The sequence below is a fragment of the Empidonax traillii genome, unplaced genomic scaffold, assembly GCF_003031625.1.
Source record: "Empidonax traillii isolate 1590-97213 ecotype Southwest subspecies unplaced genomic scaffold, ASM303162v1 scaffold528:size513120, whole genome shotgun sequence".
Lineage (NCBI taxonomy): Eukaryota > Metazoa > Chordata > Aves > Passeriformes > Tyrannidae > Empidonax > Empidonax traillii.
In genome coordinates this window covers 350,140-373,364 of record NW_020955721.1, presented here as the reverse complement: position 1 = coordinate 373,364, position 23,225 = coordinate 350,140, and the positions used below count along the sequence as shown (strand labels likewise).

The 23,225-nt window shown below is 44.4% G+C and overlaps 1 protein-coding gene across 1 annotated transcript; it reads right to left on the bottom strand.

Annotated features, from left to right (window-relative positions):
* Positions 1-11,736: 11,736 nt before the first annotated feature.
* On the bottom strand, positions 11,737-21,828 carry HEY2 (hes related family bHLH transcription factor with YRPW motif 2). The gene is made up of 5 exons (XM_027897101.1): positions 21,601-21,828; positions 20,391-20,469; positions 20,199-20,282; positions 17,516-17,597; positions 11,737-12,636 (listed from the first exon to the last, which is right to left on the bottom strand). The coding sequence occupies exons 1-5, from the start codon at positions 21,681-21,683 to the stop codon at positions 11,957-11,959; spliced, it is 1,008 nt and encodes a 335-aa protein (XP_027752902.1). The 5' UTR covers positions 21,684-21,828; the 3' UTR covers positions 11,737-11,956.
* Between the last annotated feature and the right edge of the window lie 1,397 nt (positions 21,829-23,225).

Here is a 23,225-nt window from a genome sequence, read left to right as displayed (position 1 = left end):
ACTGGATCAGGGGAATAGCTCAGTGGGTCTCCTAAGATCCTGAAAGTCACAACTGTATTATTTCATCTTGCACTTTTCCCTACAATTAACAGTTCACATGAGTTGCACTGAGCTGTGTAGGGCTCTGAGATTCTTCCCTCCCTCTTAGATCTCAGTGAAATGCCTTAACAAGTTGATGGAAGAAGTTGCTGGTTTCTACCTCAAAAAATTATGGGTGATTTTAGAAACAGCTAAAATGAATTACAGGTGTTGACTAGCTTCCCAGAAAAGGTATATGTATGGGTTTACAGAATAGCAACAAAAAAAAGCATTTCCTTTGGTTTTAACTCATTTTGTAGTAGGACATTTTCACACTTTTAGCACCTTAAGTCCACCTTCAGAGTCATCTGAGAAAGGATAATCATGTGCAAGATTTTAGAAACATGGGAAAGCCACCAGACTACCTCTTGCACACAAAGAGGGTAGTTTTCAAGATTTTGTTAGGAATGCTAGCATAGCCTCTGAGGAAACTATCTAATGGCCTTCCCAATCCATTTTCAGTCCAGTGACAGACCTGAAACTTTCCCTTGTGCAGATGGCAAATATCCACCTGGCAAGGAGTAAGAACCAGTCCTCTTGCTGGTGTTCTTCTTGTTCATGTCCCAGTGCGATTAAAGGTATCCTGATTTGGGGTGGAAAGACTCCAGAATCAGTGTTCACCTTCAGTGTGTGTCAAACAGTTCCAGCAGTTTCTGATTCCCTGTTTCCTGGACCTTAGATTAATGTGATGGAGGGAAAGAACATGGTACTTGTTTTTAACAGGTGGAAGAACCATCCTTCCTAGAGTCTTTGTTGATATTTTGTTTAAAATAAAAAATAACTCATGATGCTGGCATGCTGAAACCCCAGAAGAGTCAGGCAGTTTTACAGAGGACCAGCAGTGCAATCAAAAGCATATTACAAAAGTGAACTGGCTAGAACAGAGATATTACAAGCAAATATAAGATTATTAATATCATATTTTCAAAGTGTAGCTGAATTTGCTTTTAATTGTGATAGATTTTGAGATACTAGCTCACAAGTATTTTTACTTTCATTTCTCTTCTTCCTCAAAAGTGTGACCAAGTGCTTTTCATCTCACAGCAAAGGTTGACAGGCATGCACTGCAGAAGAAATAACTGTAGATCAACTTAAACTACCAGCTGAGTCAACTTTTCTCTCTGGCTACGTCCCTCAAGTTAGAGCTCTACATAATTCCACTTCTTAAGATTTTTTCCAATCCTATATGAAGTATCTTGGCTGGGAGTGAACATAAAAGTTTGCATGACTTTTACAACCGGCAACTCTTTGGAAAATGGAAGATTCCCCCCCCCCCCCTTTTTTTTTTTTAAATAAGTATATTTTCTACTTGCCCTCATATTTCACTTCTATCTGAAGGGCATACAGTCATGCAGTCATTAGATTTATTATGTTCCCAGGACATTCTGGTGGCCACTTACGGCCTTATTTTTTGTTTTATTGTGGAGGACATAAACAAATACGACTTCGCGGTGTCCTCTGCAAGGTAACGAGCCTCTGCTTACTGATAAAAGTATTGTTGGAACATGCCACGAGGTGGCAGCCTGGTCCTGTGTCTGCCACCACCCTCCCGTGCCTCCCACAGCGGTCCCTGCTCTGGAGGTTTCAGATTCAATTCCATAGGTTAACACTGTGCCCGTTTCATTCCAGCGAGCTATAGAGCAATGAAGGCTCTGTATTTGCCGATAAAGCCAACTTGATGCACAAATGAAGTTGTTATTAAGGCAAAATATATGCAGCCTAGTTCCGAAGTTGTGCATGGAAACTTTACAGACTGTCTTTAGAGAGTCTGAACATGGCATTTAGAAAAACAAAACAAAACAAAACAAAACAAAACAAAAAAAAAAAAAAAAAAAAAAAAAAAAAAAAAAAAAAAAAAAAAAAAAAAAAAAAAAAAAAAAAAAAAAAAAAAAAAAAAAAAAAAAAAAAAAAAAAAAAAAAAAAAAAAAAAAAAAAAAAAAAAAAAAAAAAAAAAAACAGAAAGTATTATCAGGAGTCAGGAGTACGTCTTGGACTCTAACACCTCATCCTATCTGTGGCATTAATACATCGATGATACATACCATTACCAGAGTGACAAAGATCCATGTATGGATGTGTCAGGGGCCAGCAGCATCTCTGCTTTTCACCTGTAGATTTTGAATGGAAGATCATGCAGAAAGTTTGTGCCAAGGCAAAGAAGAGAAGCAAAATTTCTGCATCACAGCTCAGGATCCCAGAGCATTGGCTGCCCAGGGACACAAGACAAGGTGTGGTTTCATTCCCTTCTGCATGGATTCACAAGGATGGTGAGCCATGGGACCTTAGTGCTATTTTCACCATGGCAGTCAAATGACAAAAAAATACCAAGCGTTTATTAAACTGCTGGAGGTAGAAGTAAAAAAACAACCCCAAAAGAAGCTTTCAGGCACACAATCCCTTCTCCAGACTTTTCCCCCCCTCCTATTATCTATCCCAAGATTATTTCTGCAAAATATTGCTGTCTTAAAATATAACTGTAAAATCTCTTCCCAAGCTACAGATTCAATATGAAACACCTTCTGGACAGTAAGATAGAAAACATAACCTCATTTCATGTCCTCCTAGGACTGTCCCTTCAGAACTACAGTTGGGAAATTCACTCTTAATCATGTTTTAAAAGAAATTATTTTATCCAAACCAAGGTATTTTATTTAAGGTAATGTTAACAGAAGTGCAATGCAGATTTAATTACCACTCACAGATCTGGATAATATTATCCAAGGGCCATTTTTCAGCAAGTCCTTTAACGGGAGCAGTTGCCATATCCTATTAAGAAGTGGTCTGATCATGAAATTATGAAAGCTCTGATCCTTTCAAAGGTCTGAACTTTTGCATGCTGGAAATCTGTTTTCTAGATCCTTTTTATACTGCCTTGTGGCTACAGTCAATCATTACCTTCTGCCTTTCCATGCTTTGTTTCTCATGTGCTCTTTTGATTAATCACGTTTTAGTAAACTATATTGACAACACTATTATGCTGTGCCTAATTTTTTTGTTGCTGGCAGGAAAACATAGCTGGGAGGTGCCAGTTTCCCCCAAAAGCAGGAAAATAATAACAGACTATAAATTGCTATTACAACACGTGCTCTGGCTGGTGGTGCTGTCTGCTGCATGTAACAGGGAACAGCAGCCACTCAGACAACGACAAGGTGGCTGAGCTGATGGAGCGTGGCCATAGCAGGGGGCCTTCTTCAGCTCTGCCACTGAGTGGCTGTGCACTCAAACTGGTCCTTCATCATTTGCAAGGGATTTTTTTATAAAAATGACAACTCTCTATTCTATAAATGGCATAATTGGTATTGTGTAAGCTTCAGATCTGCACAAGAGTTCCAGCAAAATAAATGAAAAAAAAAAAAATTTGATCTCCCCTTCTGCTCAGATAAGCAACTATCTGTCTAATTCTATCAAAGTGAAGTTTTGCAGTATATAATCTTCAGTTTGTTCATTCTCCACCCCAAGGCAGGTAGTAAGTCTCAGTTTCAGATTTGTTTGGACTATGACCTTGAGTCAATCAAAATGGATTTTCTTATTGTAGCCTGCTGGGTGGCTTTCATCCCTCCCACCATACTGCACTCATCTCCCCTTAAGCAACCAGGCTGAAGCTGAGTGTGGAGCATGTGAGAGGATGAACATGAACTCCTAAGCTCCTATCACCATGACTCCCCTGCTACAAGGCTCACAGACAGCCTTTGTGTGTGTGCCAAACCTGGTTCTGAAGTGCTCACCCTTGGGTTTACCACCATGACCTTCCCAAGTCTGTCTTTGGTGAGAAAGGAGTGACAGGTGGCTGGTGGCTCTGGCTGTGGATGCAGGCAACATGCAACATCTCCCTGTGGCAATGCTGTGCTGCCACACTTCAGAAACACTGAAGTTTAGAAAAGGTGCCCATCACCCCCTACACATCCGCTTTCTTGGTGACTGCACTCTGTTGTTGGGCTGTTTGCAGTACATAACTCTCAGCAGCATGAGACAAGCAGACTGCAGGCAGCAGGAGCAGGCAGCTGTCTGCCTACAGGCAGGCAGGAGTCACCCCACCCCAGGCACGAGGCAACAATTTTCCCAGGACAGCTCATCACAGTAATACACAGAAGCAGTGTCCTCTGCTTGTTCATTCCCATCATATTGGTATATTTACAAGTATTTTAGTGTTCCTGAAAACCTGACATCTTAAAATCTTTTGTACGTAGTGTTGATTACAGTTTACCGATCCTCCTTTAGGAGTAAAAATACCAAACAAAAGTAATTTAATAAATTCTGCTTCTCTTCTGGTCATACAATTCAAAAGGGATTTTCTTCTATGTCATCCCTTATGACATCAGAAATGTATCTCCCTCACTAGCATCTGGGCTTCAGGAGAGCTACTATCTTCTGTTAACCAGAGGCCTATGGTAAAGGCCAGAAACTCAGGTGCTCACAAGGTGATGATGATGATGAGTCTGAAATCTAATTAGACAAGATCAAGGACAAGAATTAAGTAACATTATTCCCACTTTACAGGTGGGTGGCCAAGAAGCAGGCTAACAGTTGTATTTCTGATGTATTTAAACACTCAAAAGTAGGTGGACTCCCGGAATTTAAAAAAATCAGACAAATAAGAATGCATTCTCTAAACCTTTGGTCTTGCAGGCTTGAAAGTGTAAATAATTTTGTTTATACAAATAATCACAATGAAGAGGAATAGTTCCTCTGCATCCCTCAGAAGGACATCCTTAGTCCATCTGTAGGACAAGTCCTAAATGCACACTGATGAACTATAAGACTGATTTTGAAAAGCAACAGGGAACCCCTCTCCTTTGCTGAAAAAGTCATGTATGTTAATGATAGTTAAAAACTATCTCCCTAACATGCCTAGCTCTTCTTCCCTTAAAAGGTTATATGCAGTAAAAAAGGGCTTTATTTCCCACTTTTTTGGTCTCCAGTTTGATCCACAGGGATAGAAATACCACACTGCAAAAGCTGTGCATATGAGCAAGCAGGTTTTACACATTTGTATTGAATTATTACTTCTCTTTTGTTTTGTTGGTGGCTACTGCTATTGGGCATCCTTGAGGTTTGACGGTCACATCAAAGGAGCGGCTCTGGCGTGAGAACTGGTCAAAGTGAGCCAGATAATTAATGGATTTATTACTGAGGTCGGTTCCCATGATTGTCGGTGGGCAGCAGCCACTGCTGTGTCGTAATCCTCATTCACTTGGTAAGGCACACACTGCCTTAAAAAGGTTTAATGATCCAATAGTGATTTACTAATGGGAATCTTGCTTGTCAGTTTAGCAGACCTTGAAGGAGGACAGAACGGCCTATGAAGGTCAGTTTTCAGCAGTATCAAGAAATGGTTTTATTTGTTTTGTTTTGAGAATCCTGTTTGCAGCATTTTTATCTACTAAATCCAATAATAAAATGAAGGCTCAAAGTCATTGTAGCTGGGCAGGTATCAGACTCTTGATAACATGAGTGGGGAAGGAAACAGACATTAGTGACAGCAGATTGTGGCTGAAGGTCTGAGATAATTATCAAAAAACATTCACTTCAGCTTCTATGATCAACAAAATGAAAAAAAGTGTGGCGATGGGGACTGGGACAGGCTGATGAAACCACAGGCTGGCAGCTGTTCCTTGCCACCAGCTGCTGCTGGGGTGGCTCCCTGGCAGGAATCTTTCACTGAGGTTGCATCTCCTTGATGCTGGGAAAGGAGGGAGGGAGAGACCTGGTGGGATGGCTGCCCAAAAAGAGGGCAGGGGAGGGAAAAGGAGAGGAAGCAGCTTTGCCTACCCAGAGGGCAGGAGATGCTCTTGCTGCCCAAGGAGGCAGCATCCCTGCCTCCATTCCCCACTGCCACCCTGGTGCCTCTTCAGGGAAAACAAACCCCAGAAAACCCAAGCAAAAGAAATTCCCTTCTCCTCCATCAAAATACATTTAGAGAGCAAGAAAGGGAGAGGAGGTGGGGAGAAAAACAATGTTCCCTTAGTTTAGGTTTTTTATATTAAAGCCAAGGGTTGTGCTGGCAAGTGACATTAAAAACTATGTGAACAATCAACACACAACATACCTCGTCTTTTTAATCAAATTGCAAAAATGTACCTTGAATGCATAACTTTTCTTTTAAACTACTTGAGCGAGAGAGTCCTTCTCCTAAAGAAAATTAATGTTACTTGTCTCTCTGGGATATAGACAAAAAATACGGTATTCTGAGTTAAATCAAAACAAAGGGGGAGAAAAGTATAGGCCTTTAAGTAATTATAATTTTGTCTCCTTAGGTTTCTGTATGGCATTGTAGTAATTTGTTAGATTTTCACTTACCACACAGTAATATGTATGGGTATTCTTTACAAGGAAAACACTTTTCATTGATCTTCTACTGAGACACTGTTTCCTGGAGCACTGTGTGCAGAGCTCTTGCAGTGTAACACACATGAAGACACCAGCAGCATTCAAAATTTCCCAGCAAGCACAGTTTCAGTGTTGCATCAAGGTACTTTTTCACTCTGAAGACTTTCCTTTGTAGAAGAGAAAAATGCCAAATATGGACTGAGCAGAAAGCAAAATTAAGTCAACACCTCAGAAGGACTTTACTGTAGAGTAAGTAACGGCGCTCTTCAGATAAATGTTGTCTAAAACATTTATCTTTGCTTGAATTCAATATTTGCAGTTGTATCTGTAAAAAAAAGAGTCTGCCTCTCCAGACCATGGAAATAATTCACCCAGACATACTTCATTTTATTTCCCATACTCATTTCCTTTTGATTCTCGTATTTCAATATCTAGGGTATGACACCAATTCATGTGTCCCAGCTTTGCATTGTCATCATGAATGGAGAAAAATAACCCTTAAAATAAATTATACTGGTATCATCTTATAATCACTGCCACTGCTGCAGTCAGACCATTAAGAGAACTTCTGAAATTAGTGTTGAATGAAGTGTCGAGTGGTCTTAGTTTTAAAGGATTGATAGATGATGACAATACATTATCGCCAAATGATTTTGATATTGTTCTGTTGTTTCTTCTGGTGAGGAGTCTGATTCTTCGAAAAACTTAGATCACATCTCCGGAGATTACAGAAGATAGGGAGAAATTCAGTTGCCTGGCCACACACATTTAGTGCCATTTAAGCAACTTGGGTTTCCCAGGCACCTGCACAGAGACAGAGGTGACACAGGACACAAAGGAGACCTGCACCTTCCAGAGGTTGGAGCCCAGCTTAGGTCATAGCAAATATTTAGGCAACTAAATGCTGACTAAGTGATTGTATTTACACATTAATAGCACTTTACAACTTCCAGTAGTAGCAATTACCACGAAAAAAACCCAAAACAAAGCAAAATCCCACATATTTTCAGATCTCTCAAAATATTGTTTCATTTATAAATCAGGAAAGGTTTAGTTTACCCTCAAGTGGAGATCCCGGCATTTCTAGCACCTGCCTGGTGCTCCTGTGCTTATCGTTTCTGGTTATGGTGAGGTGTGTTGCTGCAATCATCCCTTTGAGACTTTTACACATCAGCTTCCAAACACACAAGTACTTGCTGTGTGAAATGATGAAGCAGAGAAACAGAGCACAAATAAAAAGTTCGCTGCTGAGTAAAATTAACTCAGGCTCATGCAATGACCTCACAAAAATGAGGCTTGCAAACAAAGCTATACCAATTCCTTCATCTTTTCTCCACGTTGGACAAAACTACGAATGACTGTTCAATCACCCAGGTCCTCATTTGTGTGATCTCAGGCTATCTGTGCCTGCAGAAGCAGATGATTAATGAGCTTGGTGACTACAAAGCTGGTAACAGTCCACACTTCAGTAGATTTTCTGATGTTGTATCTTCTGATTAAAAAATGCTTGTGACCTTTTCCTATTGTAAAGAAGAAATTCCTCATTTACAATAGCCCTAAGAATGTGCCAATATCCATGTCCCAGGTTTATCTCACGACATCCTGATTAAAGTGTAATCTTCCAAAATAGCTGCAAGCAAACATTTTGAAGGCTCTCACTAAGGAGTCAGCAGCATGAACTGGCACCTCCTGGCAGTTTTTTAGGCAGATGTAGTCACAACCATGAGATGATTATTCTACTTTGAATATATGCATTCAACACTCAGCACAGTAGCTGTTTTTTCTTCTGGGCAATACCTAATGCCGGATTTCCTCCACTTGCAATCAGAACAGAGGGAGGACAGGCAGCACCGCCTCTCAATTGCCTGTCTTCTCTCTAGGGTAATAATCTTCTCTCAGCAGCCTAAGTGCTTTTTATTTGCATTGCTGAGGGCTAAGGTTTCGAGCCTGCTAATGCTGAGTGACAGAATTGGTTTTTAGTTTTTTCCTCTTAAGAAAAACATTCTAGGAAATCGTATAACCTCCTTTGATCCTCTTGAAAACTGGAATTTAAGGTTGCAAACCCACCAATTGAAAAGTCAGTCAAAGCCAACTGCTTACTGTTGAACAAGCACCCAGATTTGCCTTCTTGTGGTATGTGCTATGATTATCTCCTAAATTATATAAATTTAAAACTTTATTCTTCATCCAGGTCCATTCATCACTGAATGCATAATAAATAAAGATAGAAAAGGGCTGAAGTAAGGTTGCATGTGCAAAGCCACGAGTCCTACCTTTCGGATCTTGGTTATGCCAAGTACACAGCTTTCCCTTGCTCTGTTTTATAAACTGCATAGACTTCTTCAGCTCTGACCGGTTAGCGCAACCATCATTTGTTAGCACCAAAGCCATCAGAAGCTATTACCCTCTGATGTCTTTCCAACAGCACATGTGAAATATACTTCTCCATTCATTTCTCACTTTGAAATCTTCATCCACTCTCAGAGAGATTCCCACCCGGCTAGGAATAAACAGGCATGAAGGATGAGCTCCTGCATTGTGTCCTGGCCTCTCTAGGTGATTGAATTAAAAGAAATCAAAACAGAACAGAAGAGAACACAACAAGCAATAGAGAAGACATCAGCAACTCATCATCCATGGATCTGGCCTGTTTTATGAGTGAAGATGGGATAAGCACAAACAGGCTGCAGCAAATCCATCTGTGGTGTATTGTTTCAGGATGTTAAAATAACCACACTTTCATCTAATCAGTGTCTTAGAAATATTTTTTCAAACTGACTTTTTTTTCCTCTTTTTATTTAGAGTGAGGCAGAATATTGCATTTGGGGAAACAAATGATAATGTTTTTGGGCACATATCAATTAGATGGGAGGGAACCAAGTCAGTGCGTGCCAATTTTTAATGTTACATGAATGAGAGACCTCCTATCAGGCTCTTAGAAGGCAGGTGAATAGTTAACATCTTAAAGTCAAGTAGGGCTGCAACCTGCTCTTTTTCATGTAAACCCTGTTTTATGTACCAACCAGTTCATTAATGTCATCTTTTTTCTTGAAATTACATACATAGAAAGTGAATGGTACCTAAACTGTATGCTGCTAAAAATGGCAGTACAGCAGTACAGCATTACTGTCCTTTATCAGAAAAATGTCATATTCCCCTCCATACAATACTTCAAAGAATATCAAGCTTGTTTTACAGTGCAGGGATTGCAAGGCTTCTTTGCCCTCTTTTGTCCATTTTTTCCATGGGACAGAATGCTGTTCACATGAATCACAACCCCCCTTCACCTAGGTGCTGGAGATCAGCTGATTCAGGCAGGGATCCATTCCAGGTTTAACATTCGAGAGAAAGGGATCATACATAGGGAGTGAACCACTGAGCTGAGGCTGCTGAGGCTTTTGATGACAGGTGACGTATCTGTCTGACTGCAGGGTGATCACCCTTCTTCTGTGCCGCAGTCTTGTCAGCTGTAACTTGGGCATTCAGACACGTACAGCTTCATGCTCATACCTCTAAACAGAGCTTTACACACCTTCCATAAAGGGGCTTTGCAGGTCTCAGATGAAACAATAACAAATCCTTGCCTCAGTGAGAACTGGCAAATTAGAAGATCAAAACTGGAGTTAAAAACTACCTCCTCACATTCTGTATATTTAATGATGTCAGTTAAATTTTTTGCCTTCTAAACCCTTAGTGTGGATCTGAAGGAAAGCTGAACCTGAAAACCCCAACCATTTTTGGGGCTCTCCAGGATGGACAGACAGGTTTGCATCATTAAGCACACCGTCAATGCAGAACCAGTTTACAAGCCTGAAAAACAGTGCTGCTTCACTGCTGCTTTTTCCTGCCTATTCCAGAGCACGCTGTATGAGACAGGCTTCCTGGCTGAACAAGGGGAGCAGAAGAGCAAAGAACAGCCAACAGGCTTGTTACCAGTGGCAGAAAAAATCTGAGACCACAAGTATTCCTCAAAAACAAACAAAAACTGCAACAAATCATCCATAAAACGCAGTCAAAAAGGACTTCATTTAATTAGTGATATGTAAAGACTTTTGCATAGAAAAAGGTTAACAAGGTAATGCATAAAAGACCGAGTAGGTACAGTATTTTTAAAACAAATATTTTAAAGTACATTTTGCATAATGTTTAACATTCTCAATGCTTATTGCTTTCTCCACACAGCAGAGAAATCAAGTGCATAATAATACATGCTGTGCTTTATTTTTATTTTTATTTTTTTTTTACATAAAATCTCTAGTTCTTGACTGGATGTATTAAAATACTTATGTTATTTTAAGTCACTGTAATAAAAAATGAAAGCAAACCATTTTATGCAGCACTAGTTTTCTGGGTATTGACAAAATAATTTACTCACATCCCATTAATACATTCATTTTGGTTTGGAATCAAACCCACATTACAATGTTGGCATGTTAATAGCCAATTTATAAATTGTCCCTACCGTAACTTCATTCATACCCAGAGTGATCATTCTCCCAGAAGCTGATAGTGAAAAGCAGAAGGATCTTGCACGGAATCAGCTAGAAGTAAATGTCCAAATACAGCTAAATAAGTTAAGTTGAACTCTTACAACACTGAGTCTCTTGTATTGGCATGAATCAACTGTATCCAAGTGTGCACACTTTAAATAGGTGGTTACTTCTGGGTGCATGACAAATTCACTGTTTGTGCAGATAGAGCTAGCACCATGTTTAAGCCATAAAAATGGGTGCCTCAGGGCTCACAGGCAGCGCTGAAACGTTCATTAATCCCAGCACTGATAAGATAATTGCTTTTGCCAATGCTATGCTAGACATCACAATTTGGCAAGTCTGTACAAATAAAGTGAACTAAGGAAGTGACAACTAGGCCTGTCAAACTGAACATTCTTCCTGGGCAATCTTTTGGCTAAAAAACCCTCTCCCCTTCAAGAGCACGCTCTGCCCTGGAAAGATATCTGAGTTTTGAAGCTGAATGCAGAATTTTGTCTGTCCCCCATACCATTTCTATACCTGTGCAATGTTATTTGTTTTAGCAGAACATACACACACATATATATTTATTTATTATTTTTTCAATGTCAGGCACTTATGAAACTCAAACTCTTTTTCTAGCCTGAGTAGACCTGGTAGATGCAATCCCTCACTCTCTGCCAAACAAGGATGCATAGCTGGAGAATTATTAGTTCTAATGTCTATGTATTCCTAAGTATTTCGCATGAAACCTCTACGTGCTGATATGGTCACACCGTTATGAAAGCCGTTGCTGCTCCTTCAGGGTGCCTCCAGCAAGACAAACTGAGCAGAAGAAGGTGTCACCCCAAGGCCTCTCCGGCACCCCAGTGAGGAAGATAACTGTGCCATTCCTCGGTGGGCTTGCCGGCACCTCTCAAGCCCTTCGGGAGAAGGCGGCCACCCAGGCAGCCTGAGCGGGAAGGACACACCAAGTCCCGGAGGCCCGTGCGTGGGTGTGGGTGTGTGTGTGGGTTGAGCACATGTGCTTGTGCTGAGGGAGAGGAGGGAGCTGGACTGGGAGGAGAGAGGGCGGGGACTTAAAATGCTCCAACTTCAGTCCCCCAGGGTCGGTAGGGTTTAGTGCTGCCTCCGCTGCCGGCCTGCTGAGGGCTGGCAGTGGCTGACACGGCCAGTGGAGGGGTGATGGCTGTTGCCGCAGCCACGGCAGCGGCAGCCGCGCTGGGGGGAAGCATGGGAAAGGTGCCAGTGAAGGAGAGGGGGAAGCTCTGGGCAGCAGCTGTAGCTGCGGCTGCCGCCGCATGAACAGTAGCCGAGAGGGACAAGAGGGAGGTAGAGAGAGGAGGGACACAGGGAGCGATGCTGCCAGCGGAGGGAACTCTGAGGGCAGCATCGGTGTGGGCGAAGGTGGCCGTGAGCAGGGCGGAGCCGTGGGGGGGCACATCCGAGGAGAGTCTGCATGGGGTGGCATCGGAGGCGTGGAGTCCATTTGGCTGAAGCAAGGCGGCTGGGAGGTGGTGAAAGGCAGCTGCCCAGTGGTGAGGATGCAAGGGGTGGTGGTGGTGGGCCATGGAGGAGGTCATGGCAGCAGCTTCCCTCTGAGATGCACAGGTGCTCAGGTGAGACACGAGTCTAACACGCAGGGGGTCAGATGTGTCGAGACCTTCCACCGAAGTCAAGTACCTTGCGACTTCTGTCAAGCACTCTCGGAAGCCGATGCTCATGAAATCCATGGCCAGGGAATGAGCATCAAAATAACCTGCAAGGGGAGGGCAAAAGACATGTTGAGTGTGGAGCTGGCTTCCCAGCCGACATTAGGTGAAATAGTCCAACCGGTCCTGGCTCAGCTGCCCCATTTCCCTATCTTATGGGTTAAGATATGGAATACGAGAAGTTTGTTCTCTGGTCTGTAAATGATCTCTGTGACCATCCCTGTAATGCAATAGGCTGCAGTTGTTTATGCAGACAATATACACATGAAAAGAACTAAGTCCATAAGATACTTAAAAAGATACATGATGCCTCTTCTGAAATTCCTCGGCAAGCTGCTGCAATGCAGTGTTGATCCTGTATGTGTGAATGAGATGCTTATCCACACAAAGAAACAGGCTGGAGATCAGAGAGCTTGCATGTACTACCCTGCCTTTTCTTCCCTACACTGGCATTCATCCTAATGCTTCAAACTATTTCTTGACATTGTGAGATAGTTGTAACTGCTGCTGGGGTCCCATCTACTTCAGAGAGTCATTAAGACAACACGACATACGGTGTTACTTAACTACAAACTAAAAACATCTTGTGATGACTCTGCACACACACAATAAAAAGCTTTACTGAGAAAACGTTTTATGTAATGCCACTGCTAATTTGGAGATGGAAGACTGACAGTCATATGGCCCATGAGGTATTTCTACAAACAGCAACTGGAGCCTCACAGGCCCAGGACAAAAAAGCATTTGAAAAAAACAAAAGTCTTATTAAATGCACGTGAAAAGATACTCTCTTTCTAAAAGGGTATAGCATAAAATCTTGTGTTTACGTTGCAGCTCTTCAACCAAAAAAACCTATTCTGGTTTTTGCAATTTTCCTGTTTTTGTTTTAAAATTTTTGTACACTCATTGGGGAAATAATATCCTATTCACTCCCAAGTTGGCGTGGTGTTTTTCCACTTGCATTCAATGAAAATTTTTAGGTATGCATGACAGTGATGTGTATCCATATATAAAGATCAAGTGCCCTTATTATGGAGGAACGTGGCAGCAATACCTTGTCCTCTGTCATGAAATAATCTCTGCCTTTCTGAAAAGTGCTAGCTCCTTAGATGGCTTTTTTCACTTGTATAAATTTTCAAGCTAGAAGGGAGTGTTTCCATTGCCGCGTGCCCACACTGTAGAATTAACCTGGGCACATTTGTAGATGTTGCCCCAAATCCCCTGCCCACTATACACCCCTTCTTGCCAAATCACAATGGCGCTTTTGCTGCAGGCCATCTTATTCATCTCAACCCAAAAGAAACTCTGGCTAGACCAGCAAATCAGCGAGCATAAGGGGCCAACGACTTCTGTCAGCAAGCACTAATTTTTCAAAGCTTTTCTCCTGCTAGGTCCACTGCGACCAAATGATCTGTGGAAATGCCTTAGTTTGAGTGAAATCCTGAGAAACAAAGACCAGGCATGCCAGCAGTGGTGAGATAGGAGGGTACCTTCTCGGGTGTGCCAGTCAGCCAGGCTGGAGGCTCCAGGACCTCCAGTGGCTTCAGAGGGGCTGATGCAGAGCCAAAACCACTTCCCAGCTCTGGCCACAAGTCAGCCAGCCTGGGAGTCCTGGGAGCACTCAGCTCAAGCCAGGGCTTCCCAGCCTCCCTCTGTCCTTCCTTCTGGAGATGTGGGGGATGTGGTTATCACCAGCTCCCTCTGACTCTGAGCTGCTGGCTCTGTGACGAGCCATCCCAAAGCCCTGGTGACCCTGGCTTCCTTTCAGTCTCCTATGGTGGCCGAGACACAAAAACAGAGGGTAGATGAGAGCTAGGACTCCCAGGCTCCACTATGTTTTGATGGTTATCTTTTCCAGGTTGCCCCTTCTCCGGCTTCCCCCCTCTGGCAGGGACTTAAAAATGTTGTTCCTCATTTCCTTCCAAAACCCAAGAACATCCTCCACCACCACCTACACGCATACATGCCACTGTTTTGTAGCAAATGGGAAGTCTTGGTTTTACTTCAGCTGTCCTGGTAACCCATCCGCGCTGCACACAGGGCACGGGTCATTTGAGCTACACAAACCCATGCTGCTGATCCAGGTGTCAGCCACTCAAGCTAAATTTGCAGTGAATCTGCAATAAAACCACACTGAGGTCTCAGCAAGCAACTCACTGTTGACAAATCACTCCTCCCCGTGCGTGCTTGCACTGTCAGCAAAAAGCCCTGGCCCTAGGCCAAAGTAATAACTCAACATGAACAAGAGACCACTGCCCGCACCTGCGTCAGGGCGGTGGAAACGTGGAGTCTGTACAGGTCCTCGGAGGCATCTGCCTGCCCACCCAGGCAGCTCAGAAAAGCAGAGAAGGGTCAGAAGCCACGTCAGGTTCTCTTCCACTATGCCCACCTAAGGTTCAGTGAGCTGAGAGTGGCAGACACCGTCCTGACTTGTCAAGCCCAATGCATTCCACATCCTGGGTGTCCTCCCTTCTGCATGAGGAGGAGGAGGAGAAATTGTCCCCAGCCCTCAATGCATGGGAGAATAAGGGTATCAGGACCCATTTCTCATTCTTACAATAACTGATTTTGTCCATGGGAAAAATGATGAAATTGACTTTTTTGCTGTTACAAAAAACTTCTGCTCACAAGATGAATTATGAAGTGGGAATAACTACACTTGTGAATAAAACAAACATCTACTTTAAAAACATCCAAAGAAGTTATATTTAAAACTGTTACTTAAGCTGCAAAGTAAAATATTAAGTAAGTAGGAAAGCAGACTTAAACTTTGCCCAGTACGAATTCTCAAATCTCTTTTTCCTACAGTTTCTTAATTCATGCAGTGAGATTACCCTTATCTCTGGGATAGAAGGAGATGATAAAGTTGTAGTATTTGTGGACCACAGTGTGAGAGGCAGCTGCAAAAATCAGCCTGCATCACTTCTCCCCACACCGCAATGCTTCATCCTTCCCTGCACTGCCTCAGGTGTGCCAGAGTTAGCCTGGGCAGAGGAGGCATAGCATTAGTGGCTGACCAAGGAAGAGACCAGATCGCAGAACCTGGGACTGCTAACAACATCCAGCTTGTCTAGCAGCAGACGGAGGCTGGGCCTCTGCCAACACCTCTCTCTGTCCCACGGCTCCCACCCTCACTAGCTGGGCCAATTGACCCAGTTATAAAAAAATCCCCCACATACTTTTTTTTTTGGGCGGGGAAGCAGGGGAAGGAAGCTTCCTATTAAATTAGGCCTCTGACTGGGTTCACCTCCTGGCCCTCCTGCTGTTGTTGCAGACATTGGAGGGGTGGGAGCTGCTGCGGCTCCTCAGAGGAACAATGTGCCATGTGAAGCGGGGGTCAGGCTGGGATAACTGAGCCACACGTCGCATGGGGAGGATGAAGTGAAGCAGCCACCACTTCCCTGAGCAGACGAGCGCTGTTTGCTCTGTGCACTGAGTGAGACAGAGCTTGTGGAGCGCTACCACGCAATTAGAGACGGCACCTTTACGCACATACACACAGGATCCAAGTCCAGATTGCACAAGCGTGATCAATTCTGGTGTTTCGTAACTTTCAAATGTGTAGATTTACCAACTTAATAGTGTTTTCCTCAAGGATTTCTAGATATATACGTTAATTTCTTTTTTTCTAATTTTGCGCATTTTCTGAGGAATCAAGAGGCATGTCTGTTACCTGATGGGCAATAATATTCCTTTTATCTCTTACTGAACGAGTCACCCATAAAGTTTAAGCTTAAACAGACTCCTAGAAGAAACTCCTTAACATGTAAAAAAAAGTATATCAGCTTGGTGTTAATTTTCACAACTAATAGACCACCAGCCTTCAACATGCTTTCCTATAGCCATCTGTTGTTAGGCATGCACTGGTTCTAAGCTAAGTTTTATAATTGCTGCAAGGTACCGAGAGAAGTAGTAATTCAATCATGCACTAAAAACTTTAATAAAAAAATAAAAAAAAAAAATAAAAAAAAAATAAAAAAAAAAGAAAGAGAGAGCAGCAGCTTCTTTTCTAGCTTTTACCTATATGGCATAGAGGGTGAATGAAGAATCAGCTGGTTTCCATTACCACAATTTGAACAATGATCACAGTTGATGGCATGGGACGTGGGGCCGTGCTTACAGGATGCCAGCAAGTTTTTCGCTCCAAATAAGTTCCAAAATCATGACTGCACAGAACACCTCGTGGGTGGCTGAAATCATCTGGCCTCCAGCCTCGGGACTGTCAGCTTGCACAAGCAAGGTACGCTCGACTCTCAGCAGCCGGCTGATCTAGCGGGTCAGCCAGTGCAGCCACTGTGTCACACCAGCGCCCATTAACAGGGAGCTGCCCAGGCCTCTGACACACAAATGTAGCATAGAAATATGAGCGCAGAGAGCATGGCTAGCCTCCTGTCTGTCTGCTTCATCAGACACCTTTAGCTATATAGAGCAAGACTGGGTTTTGTTCTGGTGAATGAGTTGGTCTAACCCGGCACTGAAAAGTCTGTCCTGAACAAAGAAAATATTTTAAAAATAAAGTTCCTCTCCATCCACTTCCTTCGGTATAGCTGCTGGATAATGAGGTTTAGCATCGGTTTTGTGCTATACAATTGTTGCCACAAACCTTCTGTTTATGTTTGGTGTTTGTGTATTTGTTTTGTCTCCCTGTGCAGATTTCAGTGCTCTTTGGAAACCCCAAACAAATCTCTGACTGGGCTGCCTGTGAATGAAGCCTTTACTCCCACAGTGTTATGAAAGCAAACACAAGCCCAGGGTCAAGTGCTTCTTTTGTCCCAGTAGTTCTTTCCCACGAGTTCAATCCTGCCATTAGCATTGATTTCCACTCCTTTAATCTGGAAACGCCTATCACAGCTCCTCAAAGCACTTTTTTTGTTGTTTTTACTGAGATTTCCCCAAATATTAGAAAAGAAATCATTGGCTCCTTACCTTTACCTCCTGTCGCCTGCAGCATCTTCAGATGATCCACTGTCATTTGCAGTATTTCCGCTTTTTCTAATTTGGCAGATCCCTTTGAGATAAGAGAAACGTATAAATAAAGGCTTACGGGTACTAGAAACTTTAATTTGATATACTTTCCACTGAGCTCAGCCTTATGGTTTCAATTTCCCCTATCATTAGGACATTTTCAGCTTAATTCTTTTGTGAGCATCTGCTTCCCAGACTTTGTCTAAGGACTAATGCCATCTCCTATCCAGTGACATAAGTAGCAGCAGAATTTTGCTTTATTAGGGCTATAGCTCAGTGTAGCTCTGGCCTTAAAGGTAGTGTAGGATGACATCTTTATGAAATGAGACAAATATGTAACTTCCTGGACTTCTTTTTAATGACAAACACAAATGGAGAGCTGACAAGACGGGTCTGTATGATCATCGATGAAGATCCTGCTGCAACATTACTTTCTGTGCTATTACCGGTAGATGTCCCTGCGGACACACACCCAGTACTATCCCTCTCTTAATCTCCTGTTCTTTTTCAGCACGTTATTTGGTTGCTGAAAATTTAATTCTCATTCTCAACTGAAAAAACAGCTGCACAGTCCACAGTATTTTAAGTTACTGAGAGGCCTAGTTGTAAGGACTAAGTACCATGAAAAAGCATGGGCGTAGCTGCTCTGTCAATAAAAATCTTTTCTGACACTGGAGGTGGTTCACAGAGCTACAACAGTTACTAAAAAAGTACAAAATACAATTCAAAAGGTAGTATTAATATATAAATAAAACTATTTTGCCTGGTAGTATTCCCTTCAATATATGGAGCGTTCCCAGACAACACAAATGTTATTTCCGGGGAAGAGATCATCCCTTGGCATCAGCTAAAACAAGCTGCAGATATCGGTGCATCCCATCCTGCAAGTAAATTTCTTTCTCTTAGTTATCATCTGGGCCACCTCACAGTCTCAGCTGGCTTCACCCAGCTGGCACGTGTGCGAGTTAGGCAAGGCTTACACCCTCGTCCACAGCGCCCATCTCTGCTATGGTCTCGAGAGCGGTGCTGTGATTTGGGAAGGGAAGGGAGCGGAAGCGAAACTAAACCTCCAACTTGGAAACTCCAGTGAGCTGAATGTCAAGGAGCTGGAAAAGGACTGATGACTTTGTCCTTGGCATATTGCAGAAAAATGGTGGGACTTTCTGATCCAAACACAGCGCGTGCTCATTTTTACGCCAGTACATTTTTTTCAATCCGCTTATTGCTTTCAACGCTTTGCTCGTACAAAGGTTGGTGTGCGTGTGAATTTTTGGTCAGAATTCCCCATTTTACATGTAACTACATCCTGTAGTTTTCTCAGACTTCATCTTTTCCATAGACACAGTACAAGCTGTCTCAGCGAGAGTGACTAATAGCTAAAAACTGCATGGTGCTGGGTAATTTCCAGAGCCTCTTGTAGGACTTGTTTTATAATGTTTGTGGTTTTCAAGAAATAAACAATAAAATGGGACAAGCAACTGTTGTCTCTTGCCCCTGTTTATCTAGCTGAAAATATCTCTGTCGCCGTTTTGCCAGTACCAATGCAAGGGTACAGTGACAACTACCAGTTACTAAAATCATATTGCAGGTGATACAAGTGATGCTCTCACCAATACTTAAATTCAGTGTTAGCCAGCTTTTGTTCAGGCCAGGGATGGAACAGCCTTAATACGGTGCAGTGTTTGCCACGTAGTTACCACTGGCGTTCAGCACTTCCCAATCTATCTCTCAGATTTCATTTTCTGGGTTTTTTTTATAATTTTACTATTACAAGGAAGTCAGGTTATTTATTTTCAGATGTTTCCTTTTTTATTAAAATACAGTGTCAATTGCACACATCCATAGATCTTCAGACACATCCAGAAAAACAGGAACAAGGCTAAATATTGAATCAAAGCCCAAAAAATAAAAATCAAGATATTGAAAAAAAATTAATTTGATTGGCAAAAACAAAAAACCTTTTTTTAGAAGAACAGATTGTATTCTAAGTTTTTTGTCTGAAATTTCATGACCAAGGAACTGAGCCAAAGTTAGCTGGATCCTTCCAGTTTTCCTGCTCAATACTTTCTCACTGAAAGTCCGAATATCACTGACTTCACTAGCCCACAAAACATGGGCCTATTCCACCTCCTCATGCACCGGTTCTAAAGAGTTATTTTAAAATGTGAATAATCCAGACTGTCTGTTCCCTTCTAAGGAAACTGGACTGATTAGTTTGCAATGACAAGATTTAAAAATAAAGGTTTCTTAAAGTAGGGGCAAAGGAGATTATATTTAAAGATTTAGACAGAAGGATAATTTACATACAGGTTTGGGAGAGTTGTGCTGTGTTTGTGTAGTTTTTTAAAAAATATGGAGTAATGCACATTTTCAACAAAGCCACTACTGGAATTCATTGCAAGAACAGAGGCAACATGAACACAGTTACCCTTAAGGGAAAAACAAGCCAAAGAATGGAAATGTTTTTCAGCCTTATAATGAATTATGTTTCTAATACTTTTGCCACAACAAAGCATTTTATTGAAATGCCTGCTTTGTGCCAGATCAGGACACATACAGTATTATTTTAATGAGATTTACAAGAGAACTAACATTGCCAGATGAGATACAGAATTTAAAAAAAAAAAAAAAAAAAAGGGCTTACTTGTTTTTCAAAAGCAGTTGGCACAAGCCGCCTCAGCTCTGATAAACTGTTATTTATACGATCACGGCGCCTTTTCTCTATAATCTATTCCCAAAAAAAACAAAACACATTAAGTTTATAAAAATCGTTGGAGGAAAAAAGCACAGCACACATGCAAATTGTCAGACATGAAAATAATTAAATGCAACATACCCCTCTTCTTTTCTTTCTGGCCATGATCTGAGATGTCGTTGTTGGAGAATTTGATCGAATGACAGAACTATTACTTTGCCTGTGGAACAATAAAAGTATGTCAGGTGTTGCAAAACTTGTCGACACTCTTTGAAGACACCTTAGGTCACCATATTACGTGTGCAGTCCCTCTCATGCCATTTTCAGTGCCTAGAAAACACGCCTTCCATTGCACAGTATTTTTAAAGAGAGAGGTATTTCAGTTTTGACAGCCCCAGCATATATTTTGAATTGCAGAACATTCTGTTGGAAATAAAGTCCGTTCCTGGAGACAATTTCTGGAGACAAGCCCTTTGCATATACAGCCTGTACAGGCTGAAGAACCGAGCCCAAACCCACGTGAACCATCTCTATATGCCAACAGAAGTGGTAAGTGCATGTACACTATGAGACAACCTCTGCCAGGCCTGCTGGGCTTTGACGTTCCTGCCCATTGCTATGTGAGTCAACAGATGCTCAAGTACGATGCCAGTTGCCCAACCCGGGTCTTTTGCATCTTTCGGCATCAGGAGCAGAATTTAAAATCCACTTTCAAGCCTATATTACCCACGAGTACGAAAAGGCTTTAACTTTATCATAAGCGAGTGAAAAAAATCCACTAGCCTTTAGTACTCATTTGGCCACTGATGCGGATGAGACAGAGGTCCGGTACATGAGCCTCTAAACTGGCAGGACCAGCCCCAAAGCCCCTCACCGTGCCCGCATCTAGCACAGCCCGGCCCTGCCTGGGCAAACACCACTGCTCGCCCTCGGCTCGCACGGCGGGTTTGCTGAAGTTCAGCTGCTGGGGATCCCTGCTTACTTACTTTCTCACTGGCGCCGATCCCCTTAGGTTGTTCGGCCTGCTCAGGACCGATTTCGGGAAAGATCTGACTGAAAATGGCAAAGTAAGCGGAGCTAATGAACGGCAGCCCAGTGGCTCACAAGCTACTTGAGTGCTCCACGTAATTTCGAGGCTCGGGCAGTCGGACCGCGAGGCTAATTTTAGGTGGGCTAAGAACGAGGTGCCAGCTGACCGGGAGGGACACAACAGCACCCCGCTCTGCCCTCAGGGGGCCACCCCCTCCCCACGACGGGGCGGTCTGGAGTCCCGCCTGCCCTGCCCCATCCCGGGGCGCACCCCGGCCCCTGCTACCGGCAGAGACGGCGGCCCCGGGGATGCCCCACTTACCCCGAGTAGTTGTTCTCACTCCCCACGTCTATAGTCTCGTCCATATCGCTGTCTGAGGTAGTTTCCTCGCAAGGTCGCTTCATCGTGAGCACAGGGCGCGGCGCAGCTTCTAGCCGGGGCGGGAGCAGAGATAAATAAATCCTGGGGCGGGGGGGAGGCTCAAGCACAGGACCGCACCGCCAGCACACCAAACCCTCTCTGAGGAGCTTTCCCACGCCGCGGCACAGCCTGAAGCCCGACAGCCCGCCCCCGGCAAGGCCCGCCCTGCCGAGGGTGACGGGAGGGGGCCGCCCACCGCCGGGGCGCGGAGCCGTGCGGGGGAGCGAGCGGTCGCCCAGCGGGGGCCTGGCCGCCCTCGGATCGCGGCAGGCGGGGAGCGGAGCCGCGGAGATGCCACCGGCACAGGGCCGGGAAGGGGCGGCGCGGGGCCCCGGGCATCCTCAGAGCTCTCCCTCCAAGGGAAAGAAGCGCCATCAGGCTCCCAGCCCTCCCATATCGCCGGTGGAGGGAGGGGGAGGCAGGAGGCGGTCCCGCTGTCCGTGTCTCACCAGGCATTTGGGAAGACCTTGCTCCCCCTGACCCCTAAGATAGGAGCCGGATCAGCCCCCCCCATCCCGTACTCCAGAGCCGCAGACGGTGGCGAGCAGCTCTCACCGCCTCTCTTGGGGTGCTGTGGGTTGTCTTAGCGGGCACACGAGCTCGGGTTGGAGAGTTTTCAATCCCGGCAAAGGTATAAATCTCGCCCGTCCGGGCGAGCGGCCCTGGGCGCCCCGTCCCGCTGGGCTCCACGGGTGCGCCGAGGGGGTAGCGGGCGCTTGCAGGGCCGGGAGCCAAGCGCGGCGATAATCCCTTCTGGGAACGACTTGGAGGAAGTTTAGCGCCTCGCTTACCCGAGGATCTGTAGCAAGCGGGTTTTATTTTGCTTTTGTTTGGGATTTCCCCACCCCGTTTGTTTGTGTTTTCAAATTCCGGGCTCCTGACAATACACATTCGGAGTGGTATGTTCTCCGCAGAAATTTAATCTTTCGACTTTCGTGCCCATCCCTCTGCCCGTTCCCCCCTCCGTCCCCTTTGCCACCTTCCTGGGAACATTTTTCTCCCACCCCTGCTGCCAGGACGCTGGCCGAGAGGGACCGGGGCGGGGAAGATACGGCACCACCTCGGACACCGACGCGTTATCCCGGCTTTTGGGGCACACGGAGCCGCAGTCGTCCAGTAGCCCTGAGAACTCGCGGACTCTCGGCCAGACGAGGCGGCGAGGGGGCTGCCCCTGGCCCTGGCCCTGGCCCTACCCCTACCCGGCAGCGAGTCGGGGCAGGGGGCAGCCCTCTCGCCGCCCCGCCTGGCCGCCCAAGGCTGCGGCTGCCCGTCCCGGGCTCCGGGGAGCGCTGCGGCAGCACCTGCCGGAGAGAGACGCGGGAAGCAATTAGCGGCATCGCCGCAAAATGATAAAAGTGGCGAGGGGTCGTCTCCCCTTCGGGCCGCCGTGGAGCCGCGACCCTCACCGTGGCGCCGGGTTTCCAGGCGGCGACAGCACGATGTTGCTATGTCCCGAGGGAGAGAGGATCGGCGGGTCGGGGAGGGAGGAAAGAAGGGTTTGAGGGCGCCAATGGCTTCGGCTCTCC